This window comes from Psammomys obesus, unplaced genomic scaffold, assembly GCF_907164565.1.
Source record: "Psammomys obesus unplaced genomic scaffold, mPsaObe1.curated_primary_1811, whole genome shotgun sequence".
Classification (NCBI taxonomy): domain Eukaryota; kingdom Metazoa; phylum Chordata; class Mammalia; order Rodentia; family Muridae; genus Psammomys; species Psammomys obesus.
The window spans coordinates 2,674,562-2,695,927 of NW_026585691.1; the positions used below are offsets into that span (position 1 = coordinate 2,674,562).

General features: G+C 52.5%; 1 protein-coding gene across 1 annotated transcript in view; it reads left to right on the forward strand.

Annotated features, from left to right (window-relative positions):
- Igdcc4 (immunoglobulin superfamily DCC subclass member 4) overlaps nucleotides 1–21,366 on the forward strand; it is a 48,858-nt gene that overhangs the window by 14,903 nt on the left and 12,589 nt on the right. Inside the window, exons 4-10 of the mRNA XM_055596768.1 lie at nucleotides 10,294–10,644; nucleotides 11,234–11,375; nucleotides 17,105–17,241; nucleotides 18,461–18,601; nucleotides 19,128–19,283; nucleotides 20,015–20,428; nucleotides 20,882–21,046. Coding sequence (XP_055452743.1) covers nucleotides 10,294–10,644; nucleotides 11,234–11,375; nucleotides 17,105–17,241; nucleotides 18,461–18,601; nucleotides 19,128–19,283; nucleotides 20,015–20,428; nucleotides 20,882–21,046 — 1,506 coding nt within the window. The remainder of the gene's footprint in view (nucleotides 1–10,293; nucleotides 10,645–11,233; nucleotides 11,376–17,104; nucleotides 17,242–18,460; nucleotides 18,602–19,127; nucleotides 19,284–20,014; nucleotides 20,429–20,881; nucleotides 21,047–21,366) is intronic.

Genomic DNA, 21,366 nt, shown 5'->3' on the forward strand with positions numbered 1-21,366 from the left:
GGGGGGGAAGGGCAGGAAACCAGTTGCTTTGGTGAACGCGCCCAGCACTCGCTCTCTGGACGGGACGCGTGTCACTGCTGCCCACCCCCAAGGGCGGGCCGGGAAGCGTGGACGAGGTCAGCAAGACCCCTCCAGGACCCCGGTCCTAGTGTCGGGTGGGGTCAGGGGTAAAGACCACAGATAGTCCACACCGGAGAAAGGGTCGCGAAGCGTCTAGGCGTGTGTGTGCCCGGGCTGCTCCCACAGCCCCGGCCTCCCTCACTCTCGGTGGGGTGTGCGGTTTTTTTTTGGGGGGGGGCGGCCCAAGGGAGGTTAGGTGGTAGGTTCGGGAGGGGGATGGGCTGCCCGCTTTGTTCGATTACTTCTTGCCTCCTCCGCCGAGGGGGGAGTTGAGGATGTGTCCGGGGAGAGTCGGGGAGGGACTTGGAAGTGGGGGTGGGGAGGGGGATTTCTCTCCAGCTGCTGCGGCTTTCCAGAGAGACTGGGCCAGGCCACGTGGGAGGGAGGCAGGGAGGGCGGCGGGAGTGGCGGGGTGGGGGGAGAGAAGGAGCCTCGGCCGGGCAAACCCCAGGCCCATCTCCAGGAAAACAGCCGGTGGGAGAGAGCTGCGAACAGCTCGGACCCCAGCTCGTCCCGCAGGACACGCCCCTCTCCCCGGAGAGCGTGGACCCGGCTGGAAGCCTGTGCGTGGGGCTGGGCCGCGGGGGGGGGGGGGAGCACCCGGAGTCGTCAGGTGAACTCGGCCGGGGAAATGTCAGAGAGGTGTCTGCCTTCGCGGAGCCCGAAGGATTAGGGAATAGTTGCGCCTCCCCTCCTCCTCCTGTTCTTCCCGGAGCTCCAGGAACGCGGGATCCTGGCTGGCAACCGCACCCGCGCTTTATTAAATACTTCTGAGGCCTCGGGCCGGGGCCCCGAGGACAGAGTTGGGAGACTGGACTCTCCCTGCTCCCCGTGCACGGACTGTGAGGAGCGGGCGTTTGCGGTTCTTCTTGTCGGCCACCTGAGTGCTGCAGCAGCTAGCGTTCTTGCCCTGGCTTAACCTCCTCCGGTGTGTAAACCTCCGCAGTCTACGGACGCCCTATAGAGGGGAGGTCATCCGTTCCTCCACAGTATTTGCTGAGCACTCTCTAGGCTAACGTGCGTGGCGCCCAGGCTGTTGTGAAGAAGGCCCTAGCCCTAGGCTGTCAGTCTCAGGCAGGACTGGCCAGGTTCTGCAGAAGACCAGGAAAGGTTCTGAGGAAAATGATGGAGCGAGGAAGAGCCAGCCCTGCAGAGGGAGGAGTCTTTCAGAGCAGGGGGTGCCAACACTGGGAGGCGATTTCCTTCACATCACTGCATCAAACTAAATCTGGCTGGAGTTTAGAGCGTGGGGTGGGGGTGGGAGTTGGGCAGGTGGGGGAGGGGTGGGCCACTACCGCGTCAGGAGAGGAAGCTGAGGAGGAAGCAAGGCTTCTGTCCCGAGACTCTCCTGCCCCAGTGTGGGCAGGTTTTCAGTCTAGCTCGCTGTAGCCAGTGTGTAGAACGGATAGTTCAGGCTAGGTAGGATGCTCCAGTCCTGGGCAAGAGCTGGTGGTACGGGAGACAGAGTGGTGGCAGCTAGTGGAATGGAAGCATGCGTGGGATCAGCAGTGCGTGAGCATAGATAGATGGGTTTCTGTTTGTTTGCAATTTTGTTATGGCTGTTTTGCCTGAAAATATGTCTGTGCCCCATGTGTGTGCCCAGTGCCTGTGGAAGCCAGCTGATGGTGTCAGATCCCTGGAACTGGAGTTACAGTTGGTTGTGAGCCACCATATGGGTGCTCGGAACTGAACCCAGGTCCTCTGGGTTCTGTAGTAGCCAGTGCTTTTAACCACTGAGCCATCCCTCCAGCCCCTACCGATGGGTTTTATAAGAAGTGAGGGAGAAGAAAGTCAGAGATAACTGTCTTCCCAACAAAGTCAACACGGGCCAGAGCGAAGGGCAGTCACTGGGGATGGCAATGCCAGTGCCCAGTTAGGCCCCTGACATTGCTCTTGGCTCAGAGACTGTGGCTGTGAGCTCATAGGAACGAGACTTCCTTCTGAGGGCAATGGTAGGAAACTAAGCTCTTTTCTCATATGAAGGAGTGGGCTTCCCCTTCTGCTTGAGTTAGAATCTGGGGCTTGGAGAACACAGCGAGCTCTGAGAACATAGGAGCCTTTTCCTTGCCTGGAAAGCCCCACCCTCCATCCCTTTCTCATCCTTGACACTGGAGGCCCATCCTAGAGGCTTGACACCCGGGACAACACTACAAGCTTTATATATATATATATGTCTTAGATTTTATGTACATTGTACATTGGTGTTTTGCCTGCATGTATATCTGAGTGAAACTGGAGTTACAGGCATTTGTGAGATGTTTTGTGGATGCTGGGAATTGAACCCTGGTCCTCTGAAAAAGCACTCAGTGCTCTTAACTGCTGAGCCATCTCTCGGCCCTAGAACCTTCTTTTAATAGGGACTCTTTTTTGTTGTTTTGTTTATTTATTTGTTTTTGTTTTTTGAGATAGGGTTTCTCTGTGTAGTCCTGGCTGTCCTGGAACTCAATCTGCAAAAGAAAGAATTTTATCGTGAGCCCATACACATGAGAAACTTGAGCAACTATGCAGTTAGGAACTCAGGTGGGGCCAGAGCAGTCTCCTGGCTCTTCTTTGTGAGGCAGACCAGCCACTCTTCCTAGGGATTTGGTGCCCACGTAACAAGTTCACTGTCTCTGCGCTTCCTCCCATAAGAGACGTTAGCAGCTTTAGGTGTGTGTCTTCCCTTTTGGTTGGTCCAAGGATATGGAATCCTCTTTCACCCACCTCCTACTCACTTCGGCTTCAATGTCTCTGAGGTATAGCAACTAGACATGGAATTCCAGATGCAGAACAGATGTCACTGCCAGGCGAGCCTGGGTCTTCTGGGAGGGAAGGCGAAGGAATAAGAGGCTCTGTGGAGAAGATCCTAGCCTGGTCAAGGAGAGGGAAAGTAGGGTTCAGGGAAGGAAAACCAGAAAGGAGGTCCTGAAGTCCAGTGTGCTCTCTTCTGGGCTAGGCTGGCTGTAGCTCTTACTGTCTCCTGGCAAGGACTCCAGTCTGTGGATGTGAAGGAACCATGGGGTCACTGGGGTCAAGGAAACAGAAGCCAAATGATCCTGGGTGAGCATCAGGACACCCCATCACTTGATAGGAAACTTCTTATCTATCATGTAGTTTTTGGTTTTGTTTGTTTGTTTGTTTGGTTTGGGTTTTGTTTGTTTGTTTTTTAAAGACAGGGGTTCTCTATCCTGGACTTGATTTGTAGACCAGGCTGGCCTCGAACTCACAGAGATCAGCCTGCTTCTGACTCCCCGAGTACTGGAATCACAGTTGTATACCACTACGCCCACCTGTTCTGTAGTTTTGAAGACAGAGCTCTGACACACCTGAGGAGACACAGGTGGCCTCAGAAGAAAGATACTTTTAAGCATATGAGCTGTATAGCAGAACCCAGAAGATAAAGGGCTTCCTGACCTGATGGTGTATAGGCAAAGTTTTAGTATGAGTTTGCTATTTTTTTTTTTTTCCTGTGTGGTTTTTGCTTGCTTGTTTCAGACAGGCCCAATGTAGCTCAGGCTGGCCTTGAACTCACTCTACAGCCTTGAACTGCTGGTTCTGCCTCTGCCCTCTGAGTGTTGGGCTCACAGGATTCACCAGCACACAGTATGTGCAGTACTGGACCCAGGGTTGAGAAGCACACTGCCAGCCAGCGCATGCCCTGCCACCAGTCCCGAAGTTATCGCAGCGTTTTATTAGGTGTTTAGTAGAGGCCACATAATATGCCGTGCAGCTTCTGTCTGTCTTATTTAGATCAATCTTAGCCCTGAAGATCACTCTTAGCTATTTCACAGATAACAAAACTGAAGCTCAGAGAGGCATAAGGGATTCTATGATATTATTTGAGAGGGTCTACACAGCCATTTGAGGAATATGTATTGAGGATCTACTCTACACAACACATTGTTTTAGATGCTAAAGCCTGAAGGCCAACTAGGATATGATCCTAAAGGCCAAGTAGGATATGATCCTAAGAGATTGTTAAGGGCGGACCAAAAACCAGACCAGGGTTGTAGCTCATTTTGCCCAGCAGGCAGGTGGCCCTGTGGCCTAGCTTGTAATCCCAGCACTTGGGAGGCAGAGGCGAGGGGATCAAAAGTTCAAGGTCATTCTCATTTGCACATAGAGTTCAAGACCAGCCTGGGCTATATGGGACCTTGTCTTGAGAACAGTCTAGAGTGGTCACTGCAGCATTCAGGCACCCAGTTTTCTACCGGCAGGAAGAGGAGGAGAGACAAGTGTCTAAGTCAGACTGGTTCAAAGCCTTTCTAGGAAGAAATAGCAAGGGACCCAGAGGCTTCGGGGTGGATTGTTATGTATGGCAGGGTGGACAGCGTTATCAGGGGGACCTGGTGGAGGCAGGCCATGTTTCATGTGGCTTTGCTGTCACCTTAGATGCCACTCAGCCTCACTCTTAGGATTGTACATAGAGGCCCCTCCTGTGTCCTGGCACCCATCCAGACTCTCCTTCCAGCCGTTGGAGAGAAGGACTTAGTGTGTGGTAAGGAAGGTGGCCAGGGTTCTGCGAGAAGCTGACTTGTGTCTTTTGGGGGAGAAGAGTGGCCTATGTGTCAGGAGGTCTGCCCTTCCACTGACAATGAGCTGTAAATTTGTGCAGAGCAGCGAGGAAGCTCTGCTGTTTGTCACAAGTTCTTGGCCTTGCTCCCTCCCTCCCTCACCTGCATGCCCTGTCCTTCCTGAACATTCCTGGAGAACGGAACCCAACTCAGGCTCCTGATGACCTCACCAAACAGCTCCAAGCAGACCCCAGAACTCTATAGCAGAGTGCCTTTCTGACTAGGTTCTCATAGATTTAATAAAATCTAATGTATCCTCTTAAGTGGGCACAGGGCTGCTTCTCAGAGCCCAGCATGGTGGCCCAAACCTGTAAAAGAAGCAGAAGCAGGAGGATCCTGGGCTACATAGTGAGACCATGTCTCAAAAAAAAAAAAAAAGTTTGAAAAATAAGATTGAGGGCCAGGCATAGTAGCACAAGCCTTTAATCCCAACACTCAGGAGGCAGAGGTATGGGGATCTCTGAGAGTTCAAGGTCAGCCTGGTCTATACAGTGAATTCCAGGACAGACAGGGCTATGTGGAAAGACCCTATCTCAAAAAGAAAATGCTAAGATTGAGAAATGGTCGAGAGATCCCAAAAGAACAGAAGTTCTGTATCTCTGATAGGGTCTTACAAAAAAAAAAAAACAAAAAAAACAAAAAAAAAAACCAAAACACTGGAAGAGAATTGAGGGGAAAACCCTGCAGGCAAAAGACTGATGATCAGCAGCTCTCCCGGTACCTGCTGTGTGCTCCCGCCACACCAGTCTAGAGATGGAAATACTGCTGCAAAGGACTTTGGGAGTCAGGGAGTCAGCCATACAGTGGTTGGGGGAGCCAGAGCCCTTGGACAAGGAAGGTCTATCCCCTTTCAGATACCACTCCTAGGGGCTTGGTGGTGGAGAAAGCGGACACATAATAAAGTAGACATTGCTATTTTATGGAGCAGAGTAAAAAGACTTTTAAAAAGAAAGGCAGAAGCCAGGGCGACATCTTGGTGGCTGAGAGGGCCCAGTGGTTCCCAGCACCCACAAGGAAGTCGGGGTTCCGGGGAGCCCTCTTCTACCTGCACAGGCACCCTGCAGGCATGTGGTGCATATACATACATTCAGGCAGAACACTTAAGCACATAAGAATTAATCTTTTGTTTTGTTTTGTTTTGTTTTAATTAAATGACGTTTCAGGCTGTCAGTGAGCTTCAAACAAAAGTTCTCTGTTCCTGGAAGAAATTTGGTTTGGTCTGGTTTGCTTTGGTCTTCTTGGAACACAGCTGGACCTGAACTCCCTGTATTGAGGATGACCTTGCACTTTTGTGTATGTAGTGTTGAGCCTACCCTGCTCTTGAACTTCTGGGTCTCATGCCTCAGTCTCCCCAGTGCCGATACTTTGCTTTTTCACGTGTGTACCACCAAGCCCTAGTTATCCAGAGCTAGGGATTAAACCCAGGGCCTTCAGCCTGCTAGGCCCGAGCTGCAGCCCAAGAAGTCTGATGCAAATATGGGGAAACTGACAAGTGGGTGGGGCTAACCCAAGATTGTGCAACAAATGACTGGACCTAAATCCTGGGGAAGGGGTTGGGGGTGAGGCGCAAAGCTTGGTTCACCTTTAGGAGAGAGGAAGGGTACTTAAGAGAATTGCAAAATCTTCCCCGGAGGAAGGCAGAGAAGTCTCCTGGAGAGAGGCCGACATCTGGGCAAAGTTTCCTGGAAAACCTTTTTTTCAGGAGACTGGCCCCCTCCCCAGTTGCGGATTCATCCCCTGAAAGTCAAAGGACAGTTTGCTCAGATCTCCCCACCCCACCTTTCTTTCTGGTCACTGTTTCCTCGTCCGCAAAATGGACCTTGAACTTCGGGAGTTGCCTTAGAAATGGGTCCGCTGGGGCTGTGGCGCAGCCCCGCTGCTCTGTGAGGTGGATCCCGGTTCTTTCTGTGAATTCGTCCCTGAGGCTTTCCCTGATTTCGCCTTGCTGGGTTCCTCTGAGGTGGTGAAGCTAGACATCTGCTGATCCATGAATATTCAGGAAGGGAACTGGAGCTCCTGGGCCCCCCTGCCAGCCACCAGCCCCTCTGGCGGCTGTCCTGCCCGCCAGAGCCGGGCCGCTGACATACCCAGCAGCTGCTTGGGCCCCAACTGTTCACATTGTTTGTTCAGCACGGCAGGGGATTTTCCAAGCCCCGGACATGCTTTAGGGGGTGGGGGAGGCTGCCAGAGGGCTCGAAGCTTCATGTTATGTGGGGCTTTTCTCCCCTGAAATCCAAGCCTACAGCCCTGCCCCTGCACCAGAGCATTTGAAGCTGCTGGGCTGAGAGCCCAGGCTTGCCTTCCACAACTCTGAATTTGAATCATGGAATCTGGGGCTTTAGAAGAGAAAGGGCTGGATGCTAAGGGCAGCAAAGAGCGTTTGTGTAGCAGCTTACCGTGTGCCCAGGGTCTTAAAGAATGGGACTTCTGGCGTAGCTGTGTGGTGAGCTTTTGCCTGACCTGCACAAAACCTTTGGTTCTATGCCCAGTACCTCACCTAAAAAGAATGAGCGCCTGTACCTCTTGAGCGTTGTCCATTAGGCTCTGCCCTTGAACCCCTGGCAGGCAGCGGTTGGTTGATTCTCACAGGCTCAGTAGCATCTGCATTTTAAATACCTGGAAACTGAGTCTCAGAGAGGAAACCTAGCTGTCACCGCTGACAGGTAAAGTGAGACTGGGACCTTGATCTCTGTGTGTGTGTGATGTACACATCCCTGGCACGTATGATGTGTGTACAGGTTCACATGAGGGTGTGCATGAGGAGGTCAGAGGTCATCCTTTTTTTAAGGTGAGGGCATGGATGAGATGGAGTTCCCTGAAGCTAAGGGTGTCCTTTATACCGGCAGATGGGGACGCTACAGCTGAGAAGGGAGACTGGGGAGGAGGTGGCCTCGAGCTGTCTCAGCGGCTAAAGTAACATGAAACTTTATTCACTCTTGGCCTGTCTGCTCAGACTGTGCATTTGCTGTCTTGTCCTGACATCACGTGTGCAAATACCACCACTAAAGCTATTGCATAGTGATAATATAATAAATTATGATAAATAATTAAATTATTTTAGAATTTTTTTATTTGATGTGTGTGAGTGTTTTGCTTGTGGATATGTGTGTGGAGGTGTGTGGGCCTAGGGTCCCTTAGAACTAGGCTTACAGTTGTGAGCCACCATGCAGGTGCTGGGAATTGAACCCAGCACCCTGCAAGGGTAACATACCCATTAATGGCTGAGCATCTCTCGAGTCCCCACCTTAGTTTTTAAGACAGGCTCTCACTGGACTTAGAGCTCATTGGCTAAACCGGGCTCCAGGGATTCACCTGTCGCGCCCCCCCCCCAGTATTGCGGTTACAGATGTGAGTGCTGGGGATCCAAACTCAGATCCTCACGCTTGTGCAGAAAACACTTTCTCAATGGGCCATCCTCCCAGCCCCTGGCACCTCCCTGCACCAGCAGAGGAGAGGCGACTGACTGCCTTCTTCCCTAGCACGAGTGTGTCACTCAGGCCAGCTCTGCCGCCAAACCTATTACTATCACCAGCATTATTATCGTTACCTTTATGAGTATAGGTATTGTGCCTGCAGGTGTGCCTGTGTGCCTCCTGTCTGCAGAGGTCGGGAGAGGGGATCAGAGCCCCGGGAACTGGAGTTCTAGATAGTTGTGAGCTGATGGAAATGCTCAGCCTGAATCCCAGACCTCTGGACAAGGAGTGCTCTTAACCACTGAGCCATCTCTCCAGCTCCTGGGCTATTTTGTTCTTCTTTGGATAGAGAGAAAACATGGACACACAGAGGGGTGTAGGTGTTGACCAGTGTGGCAGACAGAAGAACAGTGTGGGATGATGTGGCAATGGTGCTGGGTTTGCTCCGGAACAGACATCTGTGTCCCAGTGAATAAACCAAGACCCGGAAGAAGTGCCTGGCCCAAGGCCGTATGTTTTGATTGCCTAGCCTTCCTGCTTTGTCACCCCAGACCCGCCTCCTGAGGATGTCACCCCATCCTTAGTCCGCTTTCAGAGGTGCCACTCTGCCTTGCAGTGAGGAGTCGAGCCAGAGACTAAGAAGGGAGCTACTGAGTGTTTATGGGATAGGCCAGCAGGTCAGCTGCGATGAAGGACCCACATGGGGACCCATAGCTGCGTGATAGTGATGAGCCCTGGTGAAGCACTGACTGTGATAACAAGTATTTCCCAGGGGCTGGAGAGGTGGCTCAGTGGTTCAGAGCACTGTCTGCTCTTCCAAATACACCCGGGTTCAATTCCCAGCACCCACATGGCAGCTCGCAACTGTCTGTAACTCCAGTTCCAAGGGATCTGACACCTTCACACTGATGCACACAAAATAAAATTTAAAAAAAAAATTATTAAAAAGAAATCAGCATTTAGAAAAAGAAATCTTTCCCTTAGCGATTTTGCCTCCATCTAGGAGAGTGTGCCTTCTACTCTGATACTCCTCTTTCCTTCCTGGCAGGGACAGGGTGAGGTTGTACAGGCAGCATGTAAGTGTGTGTGTGTGTGTGTGTGTGTGTGTCTGTCTGTCTGTCTCTTAGTGCGCGTTCTCATACTTGTCTTACACTCATGGCACGTTTTCCAACTACATGTAGTTTTCCAACTACAGAAGTTTTCTAGCCTGTGATGTATATTTGCTTTGGTAATAGTGGTAGAACTGACCCATTGGATTCCTGAGGGAAGAAAACCACTGAGCCACCACACAGCGCCAGGCAATGCTACATCTTGTACACATTGTCCCAGTGGACACCCACCACAGCCCTAAAAGGAAAGAATCGCCATGTTTGTTTTAAACTAAGACACAGCTCACCACTTGCATAGAATTTACCATGTGTACAAGCATGCTTTCTTTCTTTTTTTTTTGACATATAGCCCAGGCTGGCTTCCAAATTGCTACATAGCTGCGGATGAGGATGAGCTTGAACTATGGATGCCCCTGCTCCATCCCTGTAGTGCTGGGGGTCAAACCCTGGCCTCATGCATGCTAACCAAGCTCTCCTCCACCATCCGAGCTACGTCGCCAGCCCACTGGGCTCCACCCTGTGGTTTTGAATATACTAATAAAGTTCTGTTGCCTTGGCCACCGTCTAATTCTAGAACATTCTCATCAAAAAGAAACCTCGTGCCCCTTAGCAGTCACTTCCCATTCCTCTCTGCTCAAGGGTCTTGGTGGCCGCTAATCCACTTTCCGACTGATGGACATTTCACAGACATGAGATCACAAAGTTTGTGGCCTCTGGTGACTGGTGTCTTTCCCTCAGCATAAAGTCTCCAGGGTTCTATGCACCAGCATTTGGAGCACTTCACCCTCTTGCTGACTGAGTAAAGTATCAGCCACTCATCAGATGAAAAATGCAAACATCTGGGTTGAGGCTACTTTCCAGCTGTTGTAATAGGCTGCTGTGAGCTTGTGTGTGTGTGTGTGTGTGTGTGTGTGTGTGTGTGTGTGTGTGAAGAAGCCAAACTATGGGGAGATGTTACCCAAGAGTAAGGAGCTGCTGGCAAAGGGAGAACTGGTTCCGATAGATACAGGGTCTTCCCATAAGTGACTGGCACTGGGTGGCAGATCAGGGACCAGGAGGCTGCACGCTCACAGCCCTGATGCTTCTTCCCCCTCACAGGGGAGCTGTTGCCCCAGGAGACAATGGTCAAGCTGAGCTGTGACGTGGGGCCGCTGCAGGTGATCCTGGGCCCTGAGCAGGCTGTGGTGCTGGACTGTAGCCTGGGGGCCGCCGCTGCCAGTCCGCCCACCAGGGTGACCTGGAACAGGGACGGAGGTGCTGTGCTGGAGCATGACAACCTGCACCTGCTGGCCAATGGCTCCCTGCGGCTGTCCTCGCCTCGAGAACCGGAGGACAGCGATGGTGATGAAGCTCTTGGGACCCGGAAGGTCGTTGAGGGCAGCTATTCCTGTCTGGCCCATGGCCCGCTGGGAGTGGTGGCCAGCCAGGTTGCTGTGGTCAAGCTTGCCAGTAAGTGCTTGCATCTGGGGTGAGGGCTGAGATTGGGAGACCAAAGGGACGGGATGGGGTGGGGAGAAGGATCTAAAGATAGTTACCTGCACCAGGACCAGGAACCCAGGTTCCCTGCCTCCTGTCCTGTCCCACTCAAGGGGTCCCCTCAGGTGTGTCTTCACTCCATCACCCTCCTCTTCCCACCCTTTGTTCTAATGTATAGGGCTGGCTTGTCAGCCAGGAAGAGGTCAGGGGCCCAGAGGTTTCTCTTCTCGTCCGTACCCACACAGCACAGGGTACAGGGATGTAGCCATGCCCTATCCTCCTGGCACTGGCTCCTTAGAGCCCTCCAGAGGCACAGACTACTAGGAAATGTGCACCTTTCTATAGTGACCAGGATGGTAATGTTGGCATCTGCCAGCACCATCTGACCAGTGGTTATTTCTTCTCTCTTGGCTACCTTGCTCTGGTTGACAACTGTGTCTCCCTTGTTCTGGATTTGCTTGGCTGTGTGTTTCCATGACTCCGTGTTCCGTGCCACTGTGCTTACTGTGTTTGCTCTCTTGCCCTTGCTCTCACTCTCTCTCATCACTATGCTCATCCCCAGCACTCTCAAACTTCTCTCTGCACCCCGAGTCCCAGACAGTGGAGGAGAACGGGACAGCACGCTTTGAATGCCACACTGAGGGGCTGCCAGCCCCCATCATTACTTGGGAAAAGAACCAGGTGACGGTGCCTGAGGAGCCTCGGTGAGTGTCCTACAGGGAGTCTGAGCCAATATGCAGGGCAGAGGGTTCTGGGGCATGCCTAGAACTGGGATTCTCACAGCCAAGGTGGCTCCATTCACCTAAACTCACCCAACCACTAGCCTGACTTCTAGCCCAGTGAGAAGGCTTCCTCTCTGGAAGATAAGCCGCCTGCCAGGCTGGGGTGCACAGAACTGGGGGACCGTCTACAGCCCTTCCTAGCACCATTTGCTTTATTTATTTATGACCACACCAGGAGCCACTGGCAGGTTGGCCTCCGTTCAGCTTGTTCTTTCCAAGGTTCTTCTGGTGTTTCCCCTGGACTCCTACTTCTCTTCTGGTCTCCACTCTACCCTGTCAGGCTCCTCCGGCACCTGATCAGCAGGCTGCAGGGTCTGTCTTGTTTCATTCTCCCCTTTTTTCATAAAGACAGTGGCTTGGCGGAACAATCCTGGGGAAGTTCCAGGTTGAAAGCCAAGCAGAGGACAACCTGCCATGGACTTCTGGCAAGTCCAGACGCGCACACAGCGGGCTAGAACCCAGAGGCTCGCTGCCTCTGTGGCTTCAAGGCTTGGTCCTCCCCCCATGGATCCTTACACATCTTTGGGACACTTCAAGCCCCCTGCTGCATGGAAGCAGGCTCCCCCTGGGTTCAGAACACTGGCTTCCAAATCACTCCCAAGTACCCCCAACTCCTTGACTGTCAGGCTGCCCCCACCCTTACTGACTTTTGTCCCGTGGTGGGAAGGGAAAGTGTAGAAAAGTCCCTGAGCACCTGTGAGCAGATAAAGTTGACAGACAGGATCCTTACATAGCTTGGCACATGCATTCAGCTCTGTTCTCCCCATATCTGTGAAATGACGTGGGAAGGACATTAAGCTGTAATTTCCCAAAATGTGATCTTTATAGCGTGTTTGTTTTTTTCTTTTGTTTTGTTTTGTTTTTAGACAAGGCCTCACTGTAGCACAGGCTGGCCTCAAAGTCAACATTAGCCTAGGATGACCCTGAACTCCTGATCTTGCTGTCTGCTCGGTACTGAGATAACCACTTACGTGGCCCTGGGAATGGAACCCAGGACTTGCTAAGCAAGTACTGTTAGTAACTGAGCTAGATCTTCAGCCCAAAGATACATTTTTTCTTGTTGTTTTGTTTCTCTCTCTCTTTGAGACAGGGTTTCTCTGTGTAGTCTTGGCTGTCCTGGACTCACTTTGTAGACCAGGCTGACCTCAAACTCACAGAGATGTGCCTGCCTCTGCCTTCCTGAGTGCTGGGATTACAGGTGCCGTGGCTGGATCCAAAGATACCTTTTTTCTTTTTAAAGATTTATTTATTTATTATTTATACAGTGTTCTGCCTGCATGTGTTCCTGTACGCCAGAAGAGGGCACCAAATCTCATTATGGATGGTTGTGAGCCACGGCATGGTTGCTGGGAATTGAACTCAGGACCTTTGAAAGAACAGCTAATGTTCTTAACCCCTGAGCCATCTCTCCAACCCCCAAAGAAACATTTTTAAAGTTCATATAAACAAAAAAGAAAGAAAATTTATCTCATTGCCTAACCTGTTATTTGGGGGGGGGGGGGAGTTTTAATTGTTTATTTGTTTGTTTTTTTTGACACAGGGCCTTGCTAGGTAGCCCAGGCTGGCCTCTGCGTCAGCTTCCAGTCTTAGAATTACAGTCCTGTGCCACCATACCTAGCCCCATTTATTAATTGTGGTTTTGTTTTTCTCTCATTGTTAGGTTTCTGTTTTTGTTTGAAACAGGGTCTCCCAGGCTGTCTAGACCTCACTATGTAGACCAGGCTGTCCTCATCAAAATAGTGGGGATCAGACTTCCCCTCCCAGCATCTAATTCAGGGATTATCCCAGGGAGCCACAGACCTCACCCATGAGATGGGGCTGCCAGCTCCCCGGCTCCAGCAGTGCTTGCCACCAAATCCTCTGAAAATTGATCCCGGCCTATAAATAGCCCAGGCTCACATGTCCCAGCACATTGTGTCAGGGAATAAAGAAATGTCTAAAACAGCAACTTGATTACGGCCAAGGTATGTATTTTTGCATGTGCCCAGATAAACAAATAAAAAAACCTGGCTGTCATAACCTCAGCCCAGTGGCTGCAGGAGATCGCATGCCTTAGAGTTGGCCCTGAGCGTTTGCAGTACAATTGCAGGCACGGTTTTGTTTGGTTTGGTTTTTCTTTTTCTCTCTTTTTTTTAACTAATGATAAAGGCTAAACACCCAGGTAGCATCCTGGTAGTGTTTGTTTGTTTGTTTGTTTGTTTGTTTGTTTGTTTTAAGGCAGAGTCTCTTAGAGTCTAGGCTGGCTTTGAACTCCTAATTCTCCTGCTTCTACTTCCCCAGTACTGGGGTTGCAGGCATGTGCCCCCACACCTGTTCATGAAGTGCTGAGGATAAAACCCAGGGTTTTGTGTACGATAGAAATTACTCTACCAATTGAGCCACACCCCAAACTTACTTACACTAATTTTGAATAATAGGGGGTACTTTTTTTCCCCCATGGGAGCCAGTCATGAATGAAACTAAAAATTAGAAGTCACCTACTTCTAAACCTACTAATGAAACAGTTCTTACCATTTTTAGTGTTCCATCAGGTCCTTTGAAATACAGGTGTGGCTCACACCTGTGTAAATGTGTTTGCAGTTTGTAACTTACAGTGTCCATGTCTCTTAAGGAATGTGAGCTCCTGGGACTGTGCAGGACAGGAATCAGTGGACCCTTGTTTAGATGAGAAAACGGTTGCCCAGACACATCCCAATCACACGCATCAGGACTACTTCTCTCTCTCCTTGCCACTTCTCCTTCTGTGTTGAAGCCCACAGCTACAAAAGTGTGGAAACACACACTTTTCACGTTTGGTAGTTTCATGCCGAGTGGTGGTGGCGGTGCATGTTTTGGGAAACAGAGGCCAGCCTGGTCTACAGAGCAAGTTTCAGGACAGCCAGGGTTACACAGAAAGAGAAACCCTGTCTCACCATCCCCTTCACTTCTCCCCCCCCCCAAAAAAAAAGAAAGAAAATTTCCTATCCCAACATTGGGAAGGTAGAGGCAGGAGGATCGGAAGATCAAACATCCTAGCCATACACAATGAGTTCCAGACCATCCTGTGATAACCTATCTCAATTTTTTTTTCATTTTGTAACACTCAACAAGTAAAAGTCCCCAATAATCCCCCATCACAGAGGAAGCCCCACGCACTATGCAAGCTTTGCCAATGCCAGCTTTTTCTTCATGCACCCCAACCTAGCCCTTAACCGCTTTCCGAAGCCAGGCTTGCTTCCTACACACTGTTTTGTGACTTCTCCCCTACTAAACACATCCTGGACACCTTTCAGAAGTCAGAGCCTCCAAAACCACATTGTAACAAAACCAGAAAAGGTTTAGACAGCCAGGAGTAGGGTGCGGGCCTTGTCTCTGGCTGCAGCCGCAGCTAAGAACGAGGCGTTGCTCAAGAAGCAGGTTCTCTCTCGGCTCTTCAGGCCAGTTCCCTGACACGACCAGACCCTTAGGGTTAGAGAGTGGGGGGATTCCCAGAGACACAGACTGGCTGGAGGAGGGAGGGAAAAGGAAGAGCCACAGATTGCAGCAGGTTAGGTAGTGTGCCACGGGGCCTCAGGAGGGCTCTGCTTGTTTGCCACTGATTTCTGGCGGCAGCAGGTTGGGTGCTGGCTCAGGTATTTCCCTGCATGCTCTCCTGCTTCACTGCCCCCACCTCTCTACCTCAGCACATCTGCCAGTGGATCTGGAGCTGAGGTGGGAGGCTGGGTGTAGACACAGGTTCAGCTGAGGGATAAATGAAGGGGCGATACAGCCATAGCAGGTTCCCAAGCACCTGCTTAGAGTGTCTTCCTGTGGCCTTCTTCAGTCCTTTGGCCACTTCACCGCTCTCACATTTAGGTTTCCTCAGCCCTTGCTTCTCCAGGAGCAAAAGTCTTCCACCAGCACACAAATGCCTGTCCCCATCTGGCTCCACCAGTCTGTACCCTAAGGCTTTCACCACCTGGAGCTGACCCTGGAGACAGCCTCATCACCTTCCACTCCACTGAGCAGACTCAGTGCTCACCACCCCCAAATTTCTCAAGAAGGGTCTCCTGACATCCTCAACCCTCCGCCCAGGAGGTAGCAATGGCCTCATCCCTCCTGGTCCTCCAAACTGCCGTGCAGATTGCTGGGTGGGGCCTGCTGGAAAGCACACCCATTCTCTTCCACAGGCATTCCTAACTATGAGCAGGGGCTGGACACAGCCTCTCGGACCAGGAGAGCTGGGTTGGAGATGTTTTGTTTTGTGGCTTGACATCAAGCCAGCTACACTAGCCTCAAACTCAGCATGTAGCACAGGCTCCTCCCTCCACCTCCCTCGTGCTGTAGTTACAGGCACGGACCATTACTGATCTATACAGCGCTGAAGGCGGAAGCCAGGGCCTGGTGCATACTAGATAAACCTTACTAACCAGCCACATCCCCAGCCCTGGGTCCAGGTTTTAATGCAGCGTGAAGTCCCTGGGTGAACATCCTACTATGGGATTCAGTCTGTTACCATAAAATGGAGACTGTGATTCTCTTGTATCTTGGGATTCGTTTGAGGATGAAATGAGATAAGGGAATAGGGGAATTTTTATTAGGGAGAGAAAAAAAACAACAAAGGTTAGAGGTTAATAAAGAGGGTGGGGACCAGAGAGATGGCTCAGGGTTAGGAGTATATGCTGGTCCTGCAGAGTACCCCCAGCCTCCACACCAGGCTGCTCACAGCCGCCTGTAACTCCAGCGTCTTCAGGGCTCTGCAGGTACCGCACTAACGCCCGCACAGACCTGTGCACGTGTACACACGTGTAGACCGGTGCAGATCTACACACACGCTAACACACGCCACACCTGCACGTGCATAGTTTTCAAAAACCCTCAGGAAAAAAAAGAAATCCAAATGGAGCTGGATGTGTGCTGGCACACACCTTTAATACCAGCACTTGTGGAAGCAGAAGCAGGCGGAGCTCTACGAGTTCCAGGCCAGCCTTGTCGACAAAGTGAGTCCAGGACAGCCAGGACTACACAGAGAAACCCTGTCTTGAAAAAACAAAACAAAAAAAGAAGCAAGAAACCCAGATTGGTGTGTGTGTGTGTGTGTGTGTGTGTGTGTGTGTGTGTGTGTGTGTGTTTCTCACACTCCAGCCTCCAGGCTGCCAGGCCCCCTTTGCAGAGACAACCTCTTTTTATAGGAACATTCAGTATTTGTGCAGACTAGGAAGAAATTGGGTCTCCACTCATGTTATCTTGGGGCACCAGAGCGCACTGTGCAGATGGCTTCTGGACCTGCAGCATTCCATTGCAGGACATCCCCAGACCCGTGAAGCCAGGACGCAACCAACAGTTTTCGGCCTCTGGCTCTGTGGACAGGGCTGCAGTGAACATCGCCATGTTTGCTGCACGTGCCTGAGGCTGTGGTAGAGAGTCCCGGAAGTACCAGGGCTAGATCAAAATCTTCTTGATGTTGAACTGTTACCAGGTTGCCCGGGAAAGAGAGTGTATTAGGTGAGGCCAGCAAGACAAGTGGGTCTTCCTCGATTTCCCCACCACCTCAGCTGTTATTGACTCTTTTGGTCTTTGCCAGTCTGTGAGGTGAGGTTGTATCTTAAAGTCTGGATTTGCGTTTATGTCATTCTGGGCACCTCCTCCATCACCTCCCCTCCCCTCACAGGCTCCCTCTGCTCCTTCCCAAGGCTCATCACCCTTCCCAATGGCGTCCTCCAGATCCTGGATGTCCAGGACAGTGATACGGGCTCCTACCGCTGTGTGGCCACCAATTCAGCCCGCCAACGCTTCAGCCGTGAGGCCTCGCTCAGTGTGGCCCTTAGAGGTATGGGGACAGGAAACCTGGGGATCTCCAGGTCTGGGTCTTCAGAAAGCTGATTGGGTAGTAGTTCTACACGGGATAGAACTGGGGTTTGGGACCCAAGGCTCCAACTTGCAGTGGGGGGTGGCTTCTTTTCTTATGGAATATCTGTTTCCTAGGGTTGAACAGGGACTGGTGAGCAGGCAAGGCATCAAAGGAGGGGCGTCAATGCCCAGCAGTATCTGGTCCCTTCTGCCCCTCCAGGTGCCCTAAGGACTCTGGGCAGGTGGGAGTGCACCCCCAATCTCCTTCTGCCAGTCTTGTTCCTTGCCACGTGTGCTCTGGTCCTTTTCTGCCTTTCTTTTTATTTTTTTCTTCAATTTTTTACATTTGTTTCATGTGTTCATTTACAAGTCCCGGGGCACTTGTGAGCAGAGAATGGTTTGTGGAAGTCTGTGGTCTCTGTCCACTGAGTGGGTTCCTGGGATCTGACTTATGTCATCAGGCTTGGTGGCAAGCATCTTTAGCTGGTGGGCTGTTTTAGAAGTCCTTTCCTGCCTTTCTTTAAAAAGCTCCTGCCAGGATAAGGTAGTAAGAAGGGCGCTGTTTTAGGGGTCAGGAAGACCTGTTTTGAATCCTGACGCTCCTCACCATCTGTCTGACCCTGAGCCAGGAATGGAAAGTGTTTGGTACTCAGCTGCTGCTCAATAGATCTCATTGCAAGCCTCCCCCAAGGTCGCGCTCAGCTGAACCATGCCCTCCCCTGGCTGGTTTCATCCTCTGTCCCTGAGCTTCTCTGGGCTGCGGCTCTCTCAGGCACTGGATCTCTGCCTCCCCCTGCCGAACAAACAAGGTGTTCACCATTCTGCCGCAGGGAGAGAGTTTATTGGACAAGAAATGCAACGGGAAGCTTCCTGGCTGAAAGTGGGAGCCCACCTCTTGGTTTTACACGTAGAACCTCAAGGCACTTTGAGAAGAGATCTGCCTAACTCACATCTTATAGGCAGTGTTAGATCTAGAACTGAGTGCTGAGTCCAAGGCAGATGTTGGGCCAGATTTGGGAAGGAAGTATGGGAGGAGGTTCAGTAATTTGGGAGATTCATTTGTGTCGGAGAGCATTTTTCTGACTCTGAGAGAGAGCTCTAAGATGCAGACAGCTCTGCTGGGCTTGGCAGCTGCTTCCCTCTCCCGACAGAAGGAGCCACAGTGTCCCAGCGACCCCGTCCTCCTTTCTTCTCTACAGGGTCCTTGGAGGGCACCAGGGCCCAGGATGTGGTCATTGTGGCAGCTCCAGAGAACACCACGGTGGTGTCCGGACAGAGTGTAGTGATGGAGTGCGTGGCCTCTGCTGACCCCACGCCTTTTGTGTCCTGGGTCCGACAGGGTGAGTGCAGAAAGAGGAGAGTGGGGCTGGGAATGGGCAGGGTGGTACAGTAACTCACAGGCTCCAGCTTGGGAGCCTCTACCTCAAGAGAGGAGAGAACTGACTCCACAAGGTGGTCTTCTGACCTCCATAAGCACATGCAAGCATGTACACACAATCACGTGATAATAAAGTCTAAAGAAGGTTGTATTAAAGCCTGGTGGTGGTGGTGCTTGTCCTTAATCTCAGCACTGGAGAGGCAGAGGCAGAATCTGTGAGTTCCAGCCCAGCCTGGTTTACAGAGCAAGTTTCAGGACAGCCAGGACTAGACAGAGAAACTCTGTCTTGAAAAACCAGAGAAAGAGAGATTAAATGTCTGCCCTGCCCACCATTGTCTAACCACTTCCCATCTGCCTTTCCACATAGGGATCAGAGTTACCAGGCTGCTGTGGTGTGTGTGTGTGTGTGTGTGTGTGTGTGTGTGTGTGTGTGTGTGTGGTGGGGTCCTCGGGACAGTCTCAGCAGCCTGCCCCTTTTCTGTCTCCAGATGGGAAGCCTATCTCCACGGATGTCGTCGTTCTGGGCCGGACCAATCTACTCATCGCCAGGGCGCAGCCGCGGCACTCTGGTGTCTATGTCTGCCGGGCCAACAAGCCTCGCACCCGCGACTTCGCCACTGCTGCCGCTGAGCTCCGGGTGCTGGGTGAGGGCTGGAGCTGTGCGGTGCCAGGGACCGGTGGGCGGTAGAGGGATGAGGGCGGTCCTAGAAGGTGAAACGTGGAGGGGGTCGGCCTGCGACGAGCCTTTATTGACTAATGGTGACTACTGGAGCACTGGACTCCGGAGCGGGAGGAAGGAGTGGAGTAGAGGCGGGTGTGTAAGGCTTGCCTTGGGTGATGGGGGTGAGAGGGTGGGCGAGCAGAGCGGGATGCGGCTATGGGAGGGACAGGGGAATGGGCTGAGGGGTGGCAGCGCTTGGAAAGCTGTGGCAGGAGTGTGAGTTCGATGCCAGCCCCAGCAGAAGAGTTGAGGCCAGCTAGAGGGCGAAAAGCGAATCTCAACACAAACTTAATAAACAACAATCAACCAAAAAAAAAAAAAAAAAAAAAAAGACAGCTGGGCTGATGCTCAGTTAGGCAGATCGGAAATTCAAGGCCAGTGTAGGCTACAAAAGACCTTGTCTCTACACAACAGAAAACTGGGGGCCGGGCTCGCTGAGGGCTGGAGTAACTGCTGTGGACAGGAGGCACTGGGGAGGAGACAGTGAAGTTAGAGCTGGAAATCTGCCAGACGGGCGCTGGAGGAGGAGGAGGAGCCGGGAATGGGCGGGACGAGGAGGCAGGCAGATGGATTCGAACTGGGCCCGGGTGACGAGGGGAGAGGACCTCGTTGGGAGGAACCGACCGTCTTGTCGCGTCTCTCTCCTGCCCACAGCGGCCCCCGCCATCTCGCAGGCGCCCGAGGCGCTGTCGCGGACCCGGGCCAGCACCGCGCGCTTCGTGTGCCGCGCGTCCGGGGAGCCACGGCCCGCGCTGCGCTGGCTGCACGACGGGGCCCCGTTGCGACCCAACGGGCGCGTCAAGGTGCAGGGTGGCGGCGGCAGCTTGGTCATCACTCAGATCGGCCTGCAGGACGCCGGCTTCTACCAGTGCGTGGCGGAGAACAGCGCGGGAACCGCGTGCGCCGCTGCGCCCCTGGCGGTGGTGGTGCGCGAGGGCCTGCCCAGCGCCCCGACCCGGGTCACGGCCACGCCGCTGAGCAGCTCCGCTGTGCTGGTGGCCTGGGAGCGGCCTGAGCTGCACAGCGAGCAGATCATTGGCTTCTCCCTTCACTACCAAAAGGCAAGGGGTATGTCTGCTAGCGACCGAGGGACCCCGAGCAGGGCAGGCGCGGGTTGAACGACGGAAGGCTGCCTAGTGGTGACTCCTGCAGGTGGTGGGGAGCGATGGGAAAGAGTCCAGCGAGGCGGTGGCCTTCAGGCTAGCGGCAGGGTTCAGAGTGTGCGCACACTCCTTCCCCGAGAGGATGCTTCTCCTTATGGGGCTAATGGAGCCATCATCTTTCACCCCAGCTGACTAACAGCCGTGGGCGTTACCTCAGTTCAGCACGGGGAACTTCCTGACCTTCTCTGGAGTTAATACAGTGGGTAAATTAGGTGACAGGGGCATTCATAGCCGCCGCCCTAGATCGTCAGCGGCAATTTAGCTATACATAGGCCAGTAGGGTCTCCAGCCTGAGTCCTGCCGATTAGACACGGAGTGGGCTGTGACAGTTCCTTTGTCCCCTGTGCCACCTCCTCAGGCGTGGACAACGTGGAGTACCAGTTCGCAGTAAACAATGACACCACCGAGCTACAGGTTCGGGACCTGGAACCCAACACGGATTATGAATTCTACGTGGTGGCCTACTCCCAGCTAGGGGCCAGCCGGACCTCCAGCCCGGCCCTGGTGCATACACTGGATGACGGTAGGGCCTCTGAGCCTGCAGTGGCCTGGGGCCCAGAGACACTCTCCCCCCGGGACAGTGTACCTCAAGGCCCTCGCCCCTGCCTTGTGCCTCTGTCATGCCCTGTAAAGGAGCGGGCAGGTTCTTCTTCCCAGTGCAAAATGGGGAAGCTGAGGCTCAGAAAATGAAAGTGACTTGCCCAAGGTCAGTAGGACAGCTGGGACTAGAGTCCAGCTCTTGTGAGTCCCCGTATCATGCGACCCTGACACCCACTGGCTATAACCACTCCTGGGCCACACTGTCCGCCAGCCTGGGGTAGGAAGGATGTATCCTCATCCTCT